The sequence below is a fragment of the Corvus kubaryi genome, unplaced genomic scaffold (assembly GCF_017639235.1).
Source record: "Corvus kubaryi isolate FWS band 111438036 unplaced genomic scaffold, C.kubaryi_AGA036_p1.0 37382, whole genome shotgun sequence".
NCBI lineage: Eukaryota > Metazoa > Chordata > Aves > Passeriformes > Corvidae > Corvus > Corvus kubaryi.
In genome coordinates this window covers 2140828-2160871 of record NW_024581124.1, presented here as the reverse complement: position 1 = coordinate 2160871, position 20044 = coordinate 2140828, and the positions used below count along the sequence as shown (strand labels likewise).

At 44.1% G+C, this 20044-nt stretch overlaps 1 protein-coding gene across 17 annotated transcripts in view; it reads left to right on the top strand.

Annotated features, from left to right (window-relative positions):
- FBRSL1 (fibrosin like 1) overlaps positions 1 to 20044 on the top strand; it is a 508067-nt gene that overhangs the window by 221516 nt on the left and 266507 nt on the right. For 12 of the 17 annotated variants that reach the window (XM_042035136.1, XM_042035134.1, XM_042035142.1 and 9 more), the window contains exons 3-4: positions 1678 to 1779; positions 12751 to 12786. The exons of 2 other annotated variants lie outside the window; for them this stretch is intronic. In XM_042035136.1, coding sequence (XP_041891070.1) covers positions 1678 to 1779; positions 12751 to 12786 — 138 coding nt within the window. The remainder of the gene's footprint in view (positions 1 to 1677; positions 1780 to 12750; positions 12787 to 20044) is intronic. 3 more of the 17 variants (XM_042035135.1, XM_042035131.1, XM_042035137.1) reach the window with 2 other exon arrangements.

Sequence of the window (20044 nt, the reverse complement as noted above, 5' to 3'; positions counted from 1 at the left end):
AATCATTTAATGTATTTAGGAAAAAAACTCTTACCAAATTTAATTAAAAATTTGATGGTTTATGGCCAGTATTGTAGTATAGTTAGATTTCTGGTTTTGATGTTGTTGACCCATTTATTAAGGCAACAGACAATATGGATTGAACATCATGAACTTCAAGTGGATGATTTCTTGCCTTGATACGTGGTGCTGGTAGTTGCAAATGCAAGCTCACTGTTGTTGGAAATGCTTCTAGCAGATCCCAGCAGGGATTGCCTCTCGTTGCTGTGCTGTGCTTTCGAACATTTTGACATAGGAGCAAATATGAAATACTGGTCTTGGTAGAAGTTTGCAGGTGGGCAACGTATTGGAAAGGTGTTGTGGTGTGCAAGGAGTGAGACAGGGCACTGTACTGAGAGTGGTGGTTGTGTGATAAGGTGGCCACGAAAAAATTTTCATTTCTATCTCTTAGATGTGTCTGCAAGTCTTATCCTGCAGAAGAAAGTGTATTGGTGAGGTTTAAGGTGGCAGAAAGGCATGCAGAGCAAGGACATAAATCAGAAATTTACTGAGCATGTTACTTTTCCTGTCTTCTGCTACCCAAGCCCCCACAGGGCTGTGTACTCTGGATGAGAACTAGAGCTCATTGTCCATACAGTACCCTGAAAATTGCATTAAAATATTAATAGACTGTGGGGCACTTAGCTGGCAGCACTATCCAGTGTCCATGGAGTGCAGTGATCAGTGCTCTCAGTGCTCAGGTTGCCATGCCCAGTGCCACAGGGGCAGGGCTGCAGGGGTTACATCAGCACCACAAGCAAACCCTGCTGGCTGCCAGCACTGCCATGTAACAGGACAGCAAGAAACAAAGGGATTTTATTGCCATTAAAAATACCAATTTGTACAAGCCGACATTTTAAATAGTGTAATTTAAATGGAACCAAACTGATATGAATAGAACCTATTAATAAATTAAACACTTCTTTCCACCTAATATTTTATGAGGGAATTAGCAGAATAATTTGTTAGTAAATGAGCCCAGGAATGAAGCTGTGAATGACATCTATCCTACCCCTCTCCTCCCCCTGTAACACTCTTTGCAGATGTAAGAGGAAGGTTACTGTGATTTCAAACATTGGCTCTCTCACTTCTATGCAAACACAAGCACAACTTCAGGTGAAGGGAGTGGGATGATTTAGCCATTAAAGCACCAGCCTTGGCTGTAGGAGTTAAACCTGCTCTACTTCAAATTTTGTGTGGTGTCTCAAGCAAGTTGTTTCAGGCCAGTGGCCCTCAGTGGCCATCATCACCTCAGTGCAGACACTGGGGTGGCCCCAGGGCACGTCTCTGGCTGGTGGGTCAGGCAGCAACAGCAGTGTCACAGCTGAGGTGTGCTGGGAGCAGAGTGAAGGAGGTTCGTCTGTCCGCTTCCCCCTCATGTCAGGCCTGAGGACTTTGGCACAGCCTTGCCTGCTTCCAGGAGTGCCAAAAGCACCTTCCTTCTCATGTTAGTGAAAAGGAGCGTGGACACACGTGGTCAAGCACAACTGCAGAGAAGCCCCAATGCATTCCAGCCTTTCCATGGTGGCGTGGGTGTAGGAGTGAAACATTGACTAAACTGCTGTCGGCAACCTCGGGAACAGGTGGCAGAGCAGTGCTTGAAAATCTCCTTTTTCCCCCTCCTTCTTCTCCCTCTAGATGAAGGTCCCTACAAGCAGAAGTGGCAGAAATAGCGAGGAAGACAGCATCAGGGAGGCCACAAGCTCTCAGCGGAGCAGCTCAAGGGACCGTCTCAGTGATGTAAGTACCATTCAGGAGAAAGCATCGCTTCATTGCAGCAATTCCCGCTGCTGACATGGCTTTTCATAAATCTTGCTGAACAAATGTTGGCATCCAGAGGTCACTGTGTAATAACTTTTTTTTATGTCATGATTGAGTGTTACGGCATAAGTGGTTGAGCTGCCTTGCAAACACTATAATCATGGTGCAAATAATATGATAAGCGAAAGATCAGAGATGGGAAAACAAAATGGAATTGTTATTCCTTGGGGAAAAATGGCTTGATGTTTTGTTTTGTTTTTTCAAAGAAGTTGTGTTAAAAAGCTTTTTACAGCATCTTTGGGTTTAGCTGCTGCACGTAATCACATAGTTTGGGTGCAAAGTTAGTTCATCTAATTTTACGCTTCCTGCTGCCAAGATATGAGAGGGTTTTGGGGGAAAGCTGTCTTTCTCTCAGGAAATTCGATGGTACGTTGAGTGAAATGTTATGATAAAACAAAAGCAAACGGTGCCTTAGTGTGTAAACACACAAATGGGCTTTTGAGTCACCAAGAAATCAATGGCAGTGCTGGGATAATTTTATATGAAGGCTTTTTGTGTTAGCAATTAGCATTTCGCCTTCATTAAAACATGATTTTTTACTAATTAGGACCTTTCCCGTTAGGAGAGATTTAAATGAAGAACAATAATCAAACGCTGGCACGAGCATGTCTGAAATATTAAATTTGCCATTTCAATGGCAAGCCACAGAAATCCCAGAGCGAGCGGTTTTCATGTTGAGTTCTATTAATGTAAAATATGCTTCATAACTAAAACCTGTCACAGAAAACGGCTCACACCAGCTAAATTCAATTGGACAGTTAATTTAGCTTTAAAATTGAAAACACTACCTCCGCTTCAGGATGCAAAAGGAAGAGGGGGGGAAAGCCTTTGATAAGTGTAATGTATTTGCTATTAAGGCTTTCAGAGCCCATTCTACAGGAGGAAAAGGGAGAAAAAGGGGAAAAAATGGCTCCCACAAATGTGTTTAAAAGCTGAAAGTATTTATTAAAAATGTCAGCAGAAAAGTGCTTTTGGCAGATTAAAGCGGGATTCAGCTTGACAGCTCTGACAGGAAAATGTGACGAGGGAAAATTCTCTCTACATGTTTGGAGTGTGAATGGGGCGCTGTAAACAGCCGACGCAGTGGGAGGAAGAGAAAAATAACGTGTCCTGTGATCTGCTTCCAGGATTGCGAGCCCACGCGCCGCAGTGGGGCCAGGCAGCCGGGGAGGGGGCCGGGACAAATCCCCTTGCTGTGGGCCGTCTTTGGCTGTGTTATTAGTCAATAACGATGGTAATTTTATATACACATACATCGATGCGATTCTCCGCTTCCCCTCGCCTTGGCCACTCCTGACAGGTGCATGAGCAGGAGTGCCTGGGAGCTGCACTGTAATGTGGGGCTGCAGGAAAGGAATAACATATTCCAGCTTAGCCATTAACTTAGGTCAAAGCATTAAGTGGTCTTGGAGACTTTTCTTGTTAAGCTGATGCACTTCCAGTATTTCTCCTCCTTTCCCTTTGCCCCCAAAGTTGCAGGCTGAGCCTGTAGGAATTGACTCTTAGTGCCTAATTCCTGCAAAAATCTTCAAAGCCTGTTCAGCAGCCAGTGAAATTCAGTGGGAAATAGGCACTCTGTTCTCTTTTAGTCAGCGGAGATGCTTGGGCAGTGCCTGGAGGCCGGGGCACACTTCAGAGCTTTGCTGAAGCTGCTCTCCTGACCTGGCGACCCATTGCAAATGAGAATTTTCCAAATTAGTAATTAAACAGTTTGAAAAGTAAGGTTCATGAATCACGGAATGCTCTTCGTTCATTATTTGATGAGTGCAATTTAGCTTTAATTACATATAACGCTGCCTCGCGTACTGGTACATGTTCTGTAGCCTATTTAGCGACTGTCTGAAAGTCTTAGGAAGTCCCGTGGGTGCAATCAGATGGTTTTCCCCGTTTCTGTGCAAAGGGATAAGGAGGCAGACTGGCTCTCTTACTTTGAGAGGGAGCAGGGAAAGGGAGAGGAGACAACAACATGCTACTGAGTGTCGATTCCTGCAGGATTTTCTGTCGCGCCATGCCTGGTCCCTTTTGGCTCTGGAGCTGTATGTCCCAGCACGCTGTTTAAATAGCTGGTGTGCCACTGGATTGGCACGACTCCTTGCACGTCCTCAGGATCAGGACCACAGGGCAGTCAGTGTGTCCAGGGAAGGCAGGGACTGTGTTTCCTGGAGGTTGGTGCTTACAAACCAAGGCTCTAGCACCCGGCGGTGCCCTAGCAGATGGATGCTCTGCAGCAGGAGGCACCTGGGCTGTTTCTCACTCTCCTGCTGTTCCTCGGTGCATTTGGCCTTCAGGACTGCTTTTTGTGCTGCCTTTCCCTCCTACGCCTTTCCCCATTAACTGGGGTGAACAATGGAGTAAATGAGGCAGGAGGTGACAGGTCTGGCTGCTGTAGGGCAGCACACAGCAGGTGTGGTGGGAAATGTGTGCATCGAAGTGTCGGCTGTAGCGGTGCCACCTTAGGAGCGCTGGGTCCTTCCTCCGGCTTCATTGTGGATCCCCATTTCAGAGGTGCTGTTCTGAACAGCTCAGCCCCTCTGTGCTGTTTGTTTCTTGAGGTGACTTGTTCAATGGGATGCCAGCAAGTTGTTCTTTATTTACATTAATGCATGTCATTAGTCTCTAATGGACCGTGAAGTCAAGAGGTGGCCTGGTCTGTCGTGAAATAATTGCACTCTAAAGAAAACTGAGGCAAATGATTGATTATGTTGTGCACACACACACACACACACAAACAGCCATTGGTTCATCCATAACAAAACCCAGAGCATTTTGCTCCTTCCTTGCCACGAATGAAAATTCTGTGGGGAGAGAATGATACAATTTCATAGTGAGACAGTAATTGTCTGGCTTGTATAGTAAGTCTTTCCAGACATTACACCAAGTGCCATTTATTATGGGTCATTGGGGGGAAAAAATGCTTATTATGATCTAGTGAAATCATCTCTGGCTGCAGAGGTTTGATTTGTTGAGGCTGGGCTCTTCTTTGGGATGATGAAACTTCAGAGCAGAAAACCAGTGATATTTTAGCCCAGGCTTTGTGGTGCGAAGAGGGAATGGGAATCTGCCACGTTTTATGTTCCCAGTGTTGATGTAAAATTCCCTTAAAAACTACTGCAAAGCTGATATGCCTCTTACACATGTACTCTTAAGTCTTCTACAACCAAAACAGAGTCAACAGCCTTTTTCCAAAATGGGATTTTCCTCTGCTGTCTTTCAGAGTGAGGTAATTGGAAGTTGCCAGAGAGTTAAGAGCCAGATAAGCCATACTGCTATTTTGTTGTGTTGACCCAAGTAAAAGTGGAAAGCTTGGGCATTTTGTTTTGGTTTTCCCCATGTTCCATAATTGTCCTAATCTTTTCTGATGTCCTGAACAGTCCAAAAATCCACACAGAGCCTTGTATAATGGCTTGAAAAAAGGGTTTTTATCTTTTTCTTGACCCATCAGCTTAAAAACTGCCTGCTTTTTAATGGATTTTCTCCCTCACTAAATTGAATGGATCGTCCCTCATTATCATTTAAATAGAAGCCTCACTCCCTGTGAACATGGAAAATTTGAATGTGGTAGTAGAGCTGTGATAATTTGAAATATTCGGAAGGTGGGGGCAAGGAGGGGGAACAGGCGGCAGAGTGCAGAATTGCTGAATGTAATTGTCATGGATTCTCAATTTTGTTGCCACAAGATGGGAAAATAGACTAATAATTGTCTTCCAACCCTAGTAGAATAGTTGCCCTAGTTAGCTGAAGCTAACACTCTAATTGTCATGGGGGCACAGAGATGAATGAGGATGTATGCAGGGCACAGCCAGGGCTAAATTGAGTGATATACTAAGGCAAAGAGCAAATTGGCAATTATTGGCCCAGCTGAAAAGGTTGGCAGGTGTGCTGCTTTCTCAGGAGCCCTTAGGGGGAAATTGGAAATATAAAATATCGACCATAAATACTCGCTGATTAGGAAATATGTTGCAAGAGGTGCTGACCACTTAAGAGTCAAAACTCTCCTTTTCAAGGGATTGGCTTCAGCTGTGCATAGAACCAGCAAGAGCTGCTACTCAGTTGTTGAGAGCCTTTTCCTCTCATCCCCCAGGCTATCTTTTCTAATTTTTCATCGTCCTATCCTCACATGTTTGTTTGCTTTTCTTTAAACATAATAAACGAAAAGCAGTCTTTTAGGAAATGCAAAGAGTTTCATCTCTCTAAATGTTCTTTGATAAGTGTTTAGCATATTGTATAGGCTAGATATAAAATTCTCTCTGGTAGATGAATACAAAATAACTTCTGTGATTTCTAATTCAGGCAGTTCACTGTGATCTGCTTTTCTTTGTGTGCCATCACAGGCACTGTCTCCCCCTCCCCTCCTACTTTCTGTACCATGCTTCCCCTCCTGGGGCACAGGGATTAGAGCAGCAGCAGGGTACAAAGCTGGAGGTCCCTCACGTGTGCCTCAGGCTGAAGTGATGCCAGAAGCACAATCAGATGAGCCTCTGAAATGAGAATTGGACCACATTCACACCACAGCTCTGTATTTATCCACACTGTAAACTTTGATGCACGTGGGATGCCTGGTCTTGGCTCCAGCAGGGTGGCAGTACCACGGTCAGGGGTGTTACAGAGCACATTGAAGGAGTTTTTGGAAGGCCTGGGGTAGTAACATGTGGGCTGCAAACTCTTTGTGGCATGTGCTGTCCATTGTTCCCCATGTGTGACACTCTGGCATCTGATCTGCAGTTTGAAGAGCGGAATAAGACCATCCTAGGGAAATAGAGTAGCAATAGGATAGTTTTAAGACCCCTTCCACAAACCACGAGTCTTGGGAAACTGGCTTGAATATACATGCAAGGATCATGAAACCTTGTAAGTCCCATTCTTCTGGAGGCAAAAATTCCCATCCCTTCAGCATGCTGTCTGCTTTTATCTGTGTCCCACAAAACGCCAAATGCTTGCATGACAACGGCTTCACAGAAATTAAGTTCTAATGACTGGCACAAAGTTTCAGGTAGTGAGGCATAGTTGGGAAGAAGAAAAGTCTGGAGAAGTTTTATGAAGCTGGCAGAGGGTGATGCTTTGAACAGGAGCAGCACTCATGTAGGTTCTGTGCATTTCAGAAGTGTGAGGTGGTCTCCTGTTGTTCCTGGCTAACTGCACTCAGTTTGTTCATTCCTGATCAGTGGCTGTCTTTCCCTCTGCTGTCTGCAGCCATCAGCTGTAGGAATAAAAGTGTCTTGGGTGGAAGCTGTTTTGTAGCTTATCAAGCCAGTTACGGATGTTCAGACCTTGTGTAGTTTGATATCTTACCAGACTGGTTTTGCAGTGTTTCTGAGCATAACACTCTCTGTTTATCCAACAGAATAAAGTAAGTGAATTCAAGAAGGAACACATTCAAGCGTTGCACAACATCCAAATCATTCATCATGTGTTGTGGTTATCTTGTCAGGTCCGGGTTTCTAATCTTAGTGAACATCAGATGCACTGGGTGACCTTTGCCACGTCAATTGAACTCATTGTATCAGCAGACAGGAGTGTGGCTATGGAAATTAATTGCATTAAGAGACTCTGTGTTAAGGTCTGGGATATCTCCTGCCCTTGGCTCTTTTTGCCCTCCTCCCCACTTACCCTTCTCATTCCAAGATATTTGAGTTTCATAAAGGACTTGCTTGGGAAGGAAATATGAGACTTCTCCAGGTATTAAAGCTGAACCCATGTTCTGTTGTTGAATGCTCTATAAATGACCAAGGGGAGGGTTAACACGTGCAATTCCTGGTGCCTCTGACCTCTCTGACTCTGGGAATGGGAAAGAGTGGAAGATGGGTACAGCTGAGGTGAATTTCATCCGGAACAGGTGCTATAAAACAGAATTCAAAATCAGATCTCTCTGTGCATACTATTGATTAACTCTGCTGAGTGCTAACCAAGCAAATCAGCCTTGCAGCACTGGGCTGTATGATAAGTTTGGGCCTGTGATTTAGCAAGGCAAGATTTGGCACTAAGTAGGAGCTGGGAATTCTGCCTCAGTTCCCTCCTCTGCTGGGGACTCCTCAGGTGCCACTGGGCACATCTGAGCCTTTCTCTGCCTCAGTTTCACACTAACACAAGGGTGGCATTAACAGCAGGGTTGGAGGCTGGTTTTGGGGACTGTCCTGTGCCACACAGGAATTGCTACTGGCTGAAAACAGCCATTTCAACAGCTGATTTGGAGGTACTTGATACACTCTTGATTTCAGCCAACAAAAGTGGCACATGTCAGAAAAGCAGGAATGAACTCTTGACATTTCTGGAATATGTTAATTCTTGTCCTTTAGCCAAAGAGGAGGGAAGGGAGCCCTACAAACGAGCTAGTTTTGCGGTTGTGCTGCCATCACCTGCTTTTAACTAATCCCCTTATAGTTAGGTTTTATATCAAGGATACAAAAGATCCAAGTGGAAACCTGCCTGTCCCATTGAGAGTGGGGAATTGGCTTGAGGTGCCCTATTACCTTGATTATTACTGGATTTTAAAGCCCTTCCTGCTCTCCATCGAGTTCAATAAGTAACCCAATAGCTTTAAGAAACTGAACAGAGAGTGTCTTAATTTCTTTTGCATCGTGAGAGCAGTGGAAGGCCATGCTTTTATTTATATAAGGGAAATAACTTTTCCTGTCAATTTAATAGACAATCTTGGAAAACCTGCTGCAGGTTATTGGTGAGATTTTCTCATTATTTTCTTTTCTAAATTGCAGTTGCCATTTTTATCACAAAGAAAGAAAGAAATCTTTTAAATACAGTTGCAGATAGCAGTGTAACTCAAGCTCTCAAGGACATCAGTGAGGGGATAGTAGAGTCTTTCAGCAGTAAGATTTTGCCTTTGCTGCCAGAAAGGTGTATTTTTTTATATCCAGTATAATTAACATGAGAGCTATCCCAGGGTAGAAATAATTCACTCTGTGACATAACTGAAATGTCTTGTCTGTACTGTCTGGTTTTGTTTTTAACCTTGGGCTTAGAAGGAACCAAAAATCTTTAGTTGTAAAAGAGCACATCATCTGCAAAATATTATAAGCCATTTATCTTTATGCACAAATGCCACCTTAGCAATGCAGCTCCACTTTTGCATCATTAAATGCACAGACCATGCTCATTTTGCCCCTAAGTAATAACAGTCTCCCCTAGGAACAGTGGGTGTTCCAAAGAGCACTGGAAGAGACAAAAGCTGGCACTCAGGCCAGGCAGAGGGGGCTGCTGCCCTCCCTGAAGGTTTGCTCAGGATTGCTGTCCAGCTGGAGCAGTGGCTGCGGGCTCAGCGTGGATGTGGAGGGCTCGGCCAGAGGGCTGGAATTCTGTGCCTGCCAGCCCTGCTCTGGGTGGGCAGTGCTTGGGCTGTGGGGCACATCCCTCCCCACGTCCCACTTGCCCTGCAATGCTGGGGTTTGCAGGTGCAAAGGTTTTTAGAAAGGAACAGCATAGAGCAGCTGATGTGTCTGGCTGCAGGGAGCTGGCTGGGTGGGGTCATGATCCTGGCTTTGAATTGTGTGTTTGTCAGCCCCTTTCCTGCCTGCCATGGTTTCTCCAGGCAGTGCTTGAGGGCCAGAGCTGAGCCTGTTTGGGTGCCTGTGTTGAAGCAGTAAGAGCTGCTTTGGGTTTCAGTCTCAGGTGAGCCGAAGGTCCCAGGCAGGTGCTGTGCTGGTGGGTGCAGCACCAACAGGAGTGTGGCTGGCTGGGTGCCATGGGCTCCATCATACCCTGCTGCTTGAGGCCCTTCCAACAAGGAGAAAATGGACCAAAACAGCAAATAGACTCTTTGGAGAGTAAGAGTTTTCTGACAGCCCTCCATGTAAGTGCTCCTGTCCTTGTAGGTAAGAGCCTCGGTAAGTTGTTCCAGCTGAAGGCTTGCCCCAGTAATTACTCCTGCCAGACAAGCACTCATTCACTGTGAAAGGAGGTTTCTTCAGCTTTGGGTAGACGCCAAGTTAAACTTCCACTAACATTTCTTATATTTGCAGCCACAATTGATTACTTTTCTCATTATTTGATCTTGATATAGAGACATACGGATTGAGCCATGTTTGTATTAACCCCCAAAGATTTTTTTTCTTTAGGAACATCTATCACAGTTGCACACAAACTGTTCTGCTCTGGCACTCATAGATGATATTAGCTGGGTTTTCTTCAGAATTGCTCCATGTGGCAATTGGTATGGATCTGCCTCAAGAGCCACAGTGTTCCCAGCTTTTCCAAGAAAGCAATAGTGGTTTGTTGTGCAGAAAAATGCATGCAAACAGCCCTGGAGAGTGTGGGGCATGGTCGTGCATAAACCTAATTGTTGGAAAAGGTTTTACAGGTTGACTCCAAAGTATTCACCAGTTACTAACTTTATATATGCAATAAAAATTCTGAGGGAGGGGAAAAGCCCCACCCTTTTTCACCGCTGATTTTCAGGAAATTTGATGCTAAACCTTTTAAGAGAAAAGGGGTTCTTGGATGTGAAAAATGCTAGAGTAAATTGCCATTCAGTTTTAATTATTTATGATGTAACACTTTATTCAACAACTGATTTTATTGTTTTCTACTCAGTGGTTTTAAATCAGTGGTCTGCATATTCCTGGGGTTCTTGGACAGCTTGGGATGCCTGAAAGTTATCTTAAAAAAAACAGGTCTGTTAGTGTGTTTGAGCTTGTTGTCCAAGAGTCTGCTCCATCCCAGGAAAACATTTTGTGTGTGCACCAAGCTCAAAGATTGAAAATAACTGTGAGAGTGAAAATGCTCTGAGGCTGTTTCCCTAGAGAGAAGCTTCTAATGAAACCTCTTGTTTCTGTTTTTGGTTATTATTTCCAATTTGTTAGACCTTGTCATTCTTGGTTAAATCTCAGTTGATGGAGGGCTAGAGTGAGAACTTCCACCCTTTCTCCTTTCCTCCTCCTGCCTTTCCAAGCAGGTAATTTGCCTCCTCCTCATTTCTGTGTTTACTTTAGGTGAACTGCCTGATCAAGCTCTCCAAAGTGTTGAAACACATAATTGTGTTCAGCTGCTTGACATACTTATGTAGACAGCAGGATATTGTTAATAACCTTTTTCTATACAAGGCTGAATTCCATGAGTACTTTGGGGTATAGAGTACCTAGAGAGAGGGATAAGTTTGTCATAGTTTCTCAAAAATAGGGGTAAATGCTACCACCCTTCATTTCGCTGGTCTGTAGCTTTCTTTCTGGGCAGTATATATTAGAGAGATTTATAAATAAATCCCTACTCTTTTTTTGTAGTGTTTGAAGGCAGTGGCCAAATCCGTGTGCCATATACAGAAGGTGGGAATTCAAATGCTGTTACCAGTGTTGTTGCTGCCTCAGGCTGCCCTGTGGAAGCTGTCCTTTTCCAGCAGCACAGAGGTCTCTGGAGCTACAGCAGGACAGAGGGGCAGGTGCAGCATGCCAGGGTGGGGACTGGCACCCTCGTTCTTGTGCCAGCTGGTGAGAGGGTTAACAGGGACCCCTCCTCCCACACCCACATAATTGTAGGGCTTTGCTCTTGTCTCTTCTTCACTTTGGGAACTTTCCTTCATGGGCACTTGGCTGGAGAATTGCCTGTCTGGTGTCAGAGGCAGGTGCAAGCCAGTGGCACAGAGCTTGCATGGGCAGGGCAACAAGACAATTGTGTCTTCCACTGAGAGCAGGAGGCTGGAAAAGCTTTCTGTGTATATCTAGGTATCCTCTGATCAAAAGGTTTTCTAACTGCTAGTACAAAGGGACTGTTATCTTGGTGAAAAATTGCAAGTATTTGTAATCAGTTTGCATCAATCTCTTTGGGGTGTTGGGCTGTGCTGATTTAGTAACATGGTAACTTCTGGCATTGCTGCAAAAAGACAAAACAATCCTCAAGATCAGCCTGCAACAATTCAGTATTTTTGGTACCCATTAGAACATCAGTCTTAGAAACAGGACTGCTAAGACTCCCTGGATCTTGTTTAATAAAATCATGTAGTAAGGGCATCATGATTATAAATCACACTTGGAAATTGGCCTGCAGAGTACTACTGGGTTATGTGGTGTCGTGTGTTCCTGGCTCCTTTTTAATTTCCGAAAAGAAGGCTTATGGCAGCAGCTGGAGCTAGAGGTGGAATTCATTTAGCTGCTTCGAGAAAGCCACTGCCAGCAAAAACCCAGCAGCTCAACAGTCTCTGGTCGTAGAGAGGGGAAAGGGATCCAAGTGACTGGAGCTGGTGTAATGAGAAGGAAAAGAACCAAATGATTTGGCAGCATGTGAAAGAGGTAAGGATGTGGTAGAGAAAGGAGCAGGAGGAGCTGAAATGAAGAGCAGGAGTAAACAATGTAATTTAACTTATTCAAAAGGGACAGAATGCTTATTAAAGCTCTGAGAGATGATAAATTAGTGCTTTGCTGCTATTGTTATTTCAGATAGAGTTGTCATATGGTAACGCTGCAGCAATGAAGGCTGGAGGCTCACGGATTCATAGAGGGGAATGGAAAGTGGGATATTTGGTTACATGATTGAGAGTTGGAGTTGATGAGGCAAAGTGCACAGCCGTGATTCTGGAGAGCATCCTTACATGTGCGTGCTGTTCCCAGGAAGGTGCCGTCACATCCTGAAGAGGGATGGTTCAAAGTGTGTGTCCCACTGCTATGAAGACATAGCCCACGCTGAGAGCTTTTACCTTGGTCGGGAGGAGCTGTCGAAGCCCTGCTCTGCCTTACGAAACCCTGTCTGAAATAGCCCCAGAGCCCTCACCTGGAAGTGCTCTTTGGCTGTTACTCCTGTGGCAGCACACAGAATATCAGGAGATCATTTGAGGTTGTGGAGTTTTCCCCTAAGGAATACTGGGCTGGGGGAGGGAATCGCAAAATGATTCTTATCTTACATTACACAGAATCTCTTGCATTACTTACTGTGGCATATTGTTTCCTCCCACAGAGTTCTGCTCAATCGCTTTCAGGAAGAGGCTACTCCGTAAGTCATTTTACAGCTAATTCTTTCACTTCTGTTGATGTTGATTGCAGAGGTTTACACTACCTATTGCACAGCCACTGACATGGAAGAAATGCAGAACAGAAACAGGGTGAGAGCACAGGGCTGTCGTGCATCTGGCAGGGGACAGCCCTGACATGTGAGAGTGCATTAAGAGCCTGGGGGCTTCTTAATTTAATATTATACTTATAGGGAGGGGGTTTTTTGTCATTTTATGCTGTATTTCAGCTAGATAGTCACCTCTGGAGAATTATAAGACCTGAGTGGGGAGAGTTTTCAACACCAGCAGGAGATGCTTCTCTCCTCTCCTCCCTCCCCATACAGGTTTTCATCTGTGTGTTAAATACAAGAATCAAATACACAATTACTCCCATTTTATGAAGAATTGTGCCCCTCACCATTGTGAACAAAAAAAAAGGTCAATATTCTCCTATTTACAAGCTCTGAGTTGTAAAACAAGCTCGCTTGTTTTCAGGGGAGGGTGTTGCTGGTGTTTCCTTGGCAGGAGTGCCACAATGTTCTAGGGTGGTGTTACAGGGTCAGGACATGTCTGCCTGTGTATGCAATGTACCAGACTTGTTTAATTGTCCGTTTCTGTTCATATGTACCTTATTTGTATGTGCAATAATGACATTTCTTCATGTAGAGGTGGATTAATTTGTTTATTTGGGGTACATTTTCTGCTCAGCTGTCCAAAAAGGCAGGCACAGACATCACTGAGTAATACAGAAACAGGAGAGGGTGTTAGAGGCTTAGCAGAGTCAACATGAAAATTCCTGGAATCACATTATATCTGACTCTCAAAACAAATGTATGGTGGGGAGACATGATACCCGGGTTGTTCAGCCAGTAAGTCATGTGTAGTGCAAAGGTTAGAGATGAAGGTATATGCAAATATGAACATAAATGTCTTAGTCCAGCAAACGATTCCTGCCTATGCTGATTGACAGTAATTGCTGCTTTCACAACCTCTGCCATGATAAAGTTTTGCCTTCTAGGTGAAATGGTCCCAAAATGTTTTATACCAAGAGCTAAAGCTGCTCATTCTCTGTAGGACCAGAACAAGGGTGGATTTTATGTACTTCAGGAAGTTGATGTGGAGGCCTGGAACACATTTCTTTTTACAATAATCACCAGAATTATTTTCTTTCAATAATTTATGTTGTAAGTTTAGGGTTGTGTGATGGAACTTGCTGAGCTTCTACCCAGTGCACAAAGAGAAAAAATTCCCAGGCAGTGCAGAATATGTGGTCTGATTTCATAGCAACACGGTCACATGCTATCATGCATATGATCAGAAATTCATAATACAAGATTAAGTACATTTTCATCACAAAACCATTACAAAACAGCACACGACTTGAAAAGTCTCACAGTTTTAATGAAATAATGTCACAAATTTTTAGACAGTAGTTACATGTCTACTAAGTATTCTCCTGTCTAAATCTTGCCAGTATCCCAGGTGAGTATCCTTGCTTAATTCATTGAGGGATGAGGAATGTTTGCTCTAGGACCCGCTGAGTGCTGCTTCCCATACATGGGGACAGTCATATTCACCTAAGCTTCTAAAGGCTGATGCTTTATCTTCTAGTTGTCTGTAAAATGCCATGCATGCCCATGGCACCACATAAATAATAATGAATCATCTTCACAGATTTTATGACTGAGGGCATGGTTTGGGAACTAAACAATTTCCCAGTGGCTATAACATAGGTTGCAAAATTGTAATGGAAAAAGCCCAAAGAATTCTTCTCAGAGTCTCAAGGCCAATAAATCATAGGGCTGTTTTCTTCCATTGCTGGCTATTCAGAAATTTGCTTTTGTTTCTCAGAGAAATGATTTTGAGAATATTACTAGCTCCTTCTCTGTGCATGTGTGGGGACAAGGGTCTCTTATTTCGCCGGCCCGTAACTTCTCAAGGGAGGTAAGAGCTTTCTGCATGCCAGGGCAGTATTCTGAGATCATGAGTAGTGTGAACTGGCATTGCTTTTCTTTATGGATTGTCATTTTCCCTGTTAAACTGCCTTCTGCCCCACCACATGCCAGCTCTTGAGGCTGTTTCCCCCAAGGCTCTGATGCTGCTCTAAATTGATTTAGCCTAAGTCAGAGATTCCCACTTCCAGCACTGCCAGACCTTGCTGGCCCAAACTTGCTTGGGAAGCTGATTCTCCCAGGTGGCACAGAAACGTTCAAACCACCAGATCCAGACAACTGGCCCCCCACCAGGAGCTGTCCATAATATCTATAACAGTTTTCATTTTCTCACGAAAGCAGCTGTATATGAAACATTAAGTCACTGTTTTGGCTCTGGCCCTGTTTACATCGAATGGGTTGTTTCCCAGACATGGGGAAAGCAGTGGTAGCAGGAGGCACGCTGGAGGTGCTGCTGTGTTGGGTGTTCCTCCTGATAGCTGTGCTGATGGCTTGTGTTGTGGAGGGCTTGTGGAACGATGATCTGTATCGTTATTCAGTGAAGTTCTTGTACTGGGTTCCATCGGCAGCTGTTAAAAACCACAAACTATTTTGTGCGTGCTCAGTTTTAATTACCTCGTTCTGAATCTGCACTCTTCACCATTCACTTGCGTCAGCTGTCCTTGCAGAGATGTTTGCTTTCAGAAACATTTGTAGAAAATGCACATTTTAAGGAAATGAGCATTTGCGAAGTGAGAACTTAAAACCTACATTAGGAATCTTGCATGAAAAATCTCAGTCCAAGGTTTGGCTCATCCAGCTGAGCCATCAAGGCCTGTCTGGGCACTCAGAGCAGGCTTATTCATTGGTGAAAAACCTCAGTGAATGCCTCATCCATAAAGTACAGACTGTGGAGTTAGAGTCAGGAAGAAAACTAAATGCAAGTGTCTTAATGATTAACTCCTGAGTGCTGGATATTCCAGCAACTTCCTTGGCTTCAGGCTTCCCACGAAACATTAGGTGCCTAAATAAGTAGCATGCTTGAAATAACTGTGAAATTTTGGTCTCATTGAAGTTACCACATAACCTGTGGTGAACTCCAGCTGCACCTAGATTTAATTTGAGCCTCAAAACCAGCGTTAACAGTGACCTAGCACATAGTTTCAGAGTCTCCTGTACATATCACGGACAAAATTTCATATAACCCTATTTCCCAAAATAAAGTTTCCAATGGCACTTACTTTTAATTGGACAGGATGAGACATTTCTATGTCTGTACTGCTGCTGCAAGCTCCTTCTCTCATCAGTAGCATGTGTTTCATATCCTTATCTCATTAAATGTATACTTCCGCTGTGCTGAGGAATAGAACACGAGTTTGTTTGTGGAGGTTAATATCTCGTTCTCTCTATGACTTGATGGGTGCATTTGTGTGATAAACTACTTCAGCCATTCGTCACATTTCCTGCATGCACGAATGAGATTAGTGATTTTAGTCAGAGAGGTCTGTCTGTCCTCTGAGCAGACAAAACAGATTCTCTTTTTGGTAACAGGATGAGAGGCCCGTCTACCTGAAAATGCACTGATTTGTTAACAAGTACACAGAGAATCAGAAATGAGAGTTAGAATTATTTGAGGTTTCTGTGTATCACTGATACATATCCACCCTATGGATGTTTGTCAAATTTATTTCTAATAGTTAATTTAGAACCAAACATAGTTATAAAGTAGTTACAATGAATATCAGTACATACAGTTTGTTATTAGTGGCTAAAAAGTCACAGTTGTTTATAAGGTTGAGCACACTGTAGAGACAAACCCAAGCTGCAGTAGAACTTTACTCAGTTTCACAGAGGGGATGGAAAAGGATAGAACTGGGGAATATGTGGTAGCTTAAAAAAATAAACAAAAAACCTCTTCCAATAAATTATGTAGTTTATTTATAGAGCATCTGTGCAGCTGTTCGTCTTCTAAAATGGAAGGGGCTAAAATGTGGGAGTGAATAAAAGAAAAAACTTGAAAGCATATGGCAAATGGATAGCCAGTGAGCCAACCTGTCTGAGTGTGCCTTGGAACGAAAGCACAGGAGGATGAGACGTCTTTGTTTGGTTTTATTTGTTCTTGAAAGGGCTTTTTTTAAAAAATGAAAACAGTAACATACACTTGGCAACAGCAGCAGCTGATTTTTATTCTGAGCTTCTGTAAAATATCAAAGTCTTTGTAGCCTAGTCAAATCCCTGGCAGCTGATCAAATTCTGTTATTTTACATCTTCCTTGTTGAGCGCCGGAAACCAGTGTCTCAGATAACTCGGGCTGGAGCTCGTGGATAGAGAGAAATGGGCACAACACCATAAGGTTTGCAGAGACTCTTGGGTCATCCCGAGTCAGCTCAGTGCTATCTGCAACCTTCGTTCCTCCTGCTTGGTGACATAGCCTGAGAACAGTTATCTCAACCCCTGGGTGAAGTTGAACCTGAGGTGACTCAGGCAAGCACTGGGTAGGCTTTGAGCACCCTGAGCCCACTGACTGCCTGGACTGCAGTCTGCCCCTTCCTGCTCCTCTCAAATGATCTTGTTCATTTCTGGAACTGGCTTTTCAGTTGCTAGCAAAGATCTTTACAGCCATCCAGGACTCCTGTCGTGTGCTGTGAGCTCAGTGTTGCTGTACAGTGGGGCTGTTGCTGCCCACAACCACCCTGCCCCTGTCAGATCTCTTTAGCTCATGGCTGTGAGTGCACTTGCTGGGACAGCCAGTTCTGAGCTGCATTCCCCTCTTTGCAGCACAGAGATAGTGCCCAGTGCAGTGACCTCAGTGGGAGGGAGGACAGGTACAAATGGCTGCAAAGTGCTGGGAAATCATCCACCGAGGAACTGTAGACTCTGCAGGTTTATATCCCCTGTAAAGCTCTTTTCATGGCCTCTTTCAGTTTTGTGCCAGCTCAGTGCAGTTCTGTGAGACCCTGAAGCAGATGGTCCCTGCTAAGGAGACTGTTCTCATGCCAGAAATCCTTGGTGTGAGCATGGGCAGGTTCACGGCTTCGGTGTAATGGTTACAGGGGCTCACTGATGATCACACCAGCAGCGTTCCCTGATCCACTCTGTGCTTCAAGGATGCTCTTGGGCTGTTAGGTTGGAACCAAATTATGGCTTGGAAAAGGACCTTTAACAGCATCTCTTCTGTACAGACCTTGAGTCGGTACCACGTCCTACATGGACCCCAGGGATGACTGTATACCACGGTCTTTAAGATGGCCATGGAGAAACTGATGTCCTGAGAAGGATAAATTTCTACACAAAGATAATAAAATTATTGCAGTGAAGCGTGTCACACTTCTGTTTGGGAATTCCTGGTGTGCTTCCCTCATGGTGTAGAAGCACGCTCGGTGACCAGAGGCACACTGGAATTGTAACTAACGGGGTTTCTCCACCTGCTGCTCTGTCACACGCTAATGAAAAATTCTTCTGTAGGTAGGTAACATTTCTTAGCTAGGCTGGAAAATTCATTGTCTTTTAGGACCTCTGAAAAATTAGCATTTTTCTGTGCCAAAAATCGATATTGGAAACAGGGCTCTTGTTATGAATCTAAAACTCCTTGAGCTGGAGCCAAAGGTAAATGATAAAACTGAATTTAATATGTATTTCCTACAATAGTGTGCCTGTGGGCTGGCAATGTGAGCAAGACTTTCTGGACAAGATTTATAAATAGGGAGGTAATAATTCCAAAATAAGTATCAATCTCCTTTTGCCATGATGCCAAGCATAAAAGAAGGACTCTAATTGTCTTCTTCTGGACAAGATAGGTCCCCTTCTGGTGGAACAATATTCTGTCTTCTTTGAAGACAGATAGAGAAAAGAAAAAGGGACTATAAAAAAAAGTGATGTGGCCTGAAAGTGCAATGACAGCACAAAAGATTTAAAAATATAGAAAAATAATAATATGGAATAGAAGTGTAATGTATTTTGAAAGGAGTTTTCCCTGTAAAATAGGAGTTTTAGACAGTCAGGAATAAAATGGTGGGTGTCAGTCCAAAGCATTTAACTTCTGCTGGTTTTCTTTTCCCATGTTCCTAAATAGCCTCACTTCACAAAAGCTATCCCCATGCTTGAATTCACCTGGACAGGCGGAGTTCACTGAATAAATAAAGAGTTTGTTTGCTCTTAGTGCCATGTGGGATGGAGCCAGGTTGCTGTAAGCCAGCTGAGGAGCTGGCCCTTGGCTCCAGGGCCTGCCCCATAAGCCATGAGCTCAAATTGAGCTGAGTAATTAGTACACATATTATTCCAGATCTGTGGGAGCTCTTCTGAGGGTTTTTGAAATGTCCCATGAAAAGCTTAAGCAGAAGTACAAACATAAATAAACTACATACTTCAGCTTTACAAATACTGAAGTCCATGAACTTCCTTACAACGCATTTTCCTTTAGAAGTTCCCTTTTCTGAAAGTCTGTTTCTTCTTAGATGACCTCTGCTTTTAATTAGGATGAAAAGTCCCATGGATTTTCACTCATCTCTACAGCCGTAAGCAAGCACAAAGGACCCTCTCTGCCTGAGTTTCCCCCTGCCTGAGCATGGCCTTGGCAGAGGGGCTGCCTCGGAGGCTCGGCAGTGGTGCCCCTTTGTCCCTGTGGCCAGAGTGGGATGGGATGATCCCGATTTCCATAAACCCCCCAGCGGCAGGGAGGCACAGCCAGCTGACACCGTGAGCCCTTGCGAGCCCCTCGAGGGACGGGACGTCTGACTTGTGTGTGATTTTTGCCCGTGTTTTTAATCTCCCTGCCACTGCCCTCCGCTCGGGGCAGTGGGGGGGAGCAGACCTCTAATCTGACTAGAAAGACGCTATTGTTCAACAGACGCGTCCCCCGAAATTCCCAGTGCTCCTTGGCTTTCGGGCTGGGATAACCTCGCTGTCACTGGCCTTGCAGGCTAAAATGAAAAGTTGTCCTAAATCCATCTTGAATTCACCAGCCTGGAAAGGATTACATCCTGCTGAAGAGGAAAGGCAGAGGATTTTGAGAATATCTGGTCTTTATTTCTGGACCTTTTTGATTAAGACTGTCCCAAAGCAGTTGTCTCATATATGTGCTGTAGCTTTCTTTGTGTAGCAGGGCAGGGTATTTGCTTGTCTGTCTCATCTGTTTTCACATTGTTGTTTGCTCTCATGACTCTCTTTCCTTAGAATTCATTGCCTTGTTTTAACTCTCTTTCCTTTCTGTTTACCCAAGCCAACAAAAAGATGATTAAAGCAGACAGCTGATTAGAATCAGGGCTCCTTACCTAGCTACCACAGTGAGCAGGGGTTAAGTGTGGGGCCTCTTGGGGGATTTGCTTTTGAT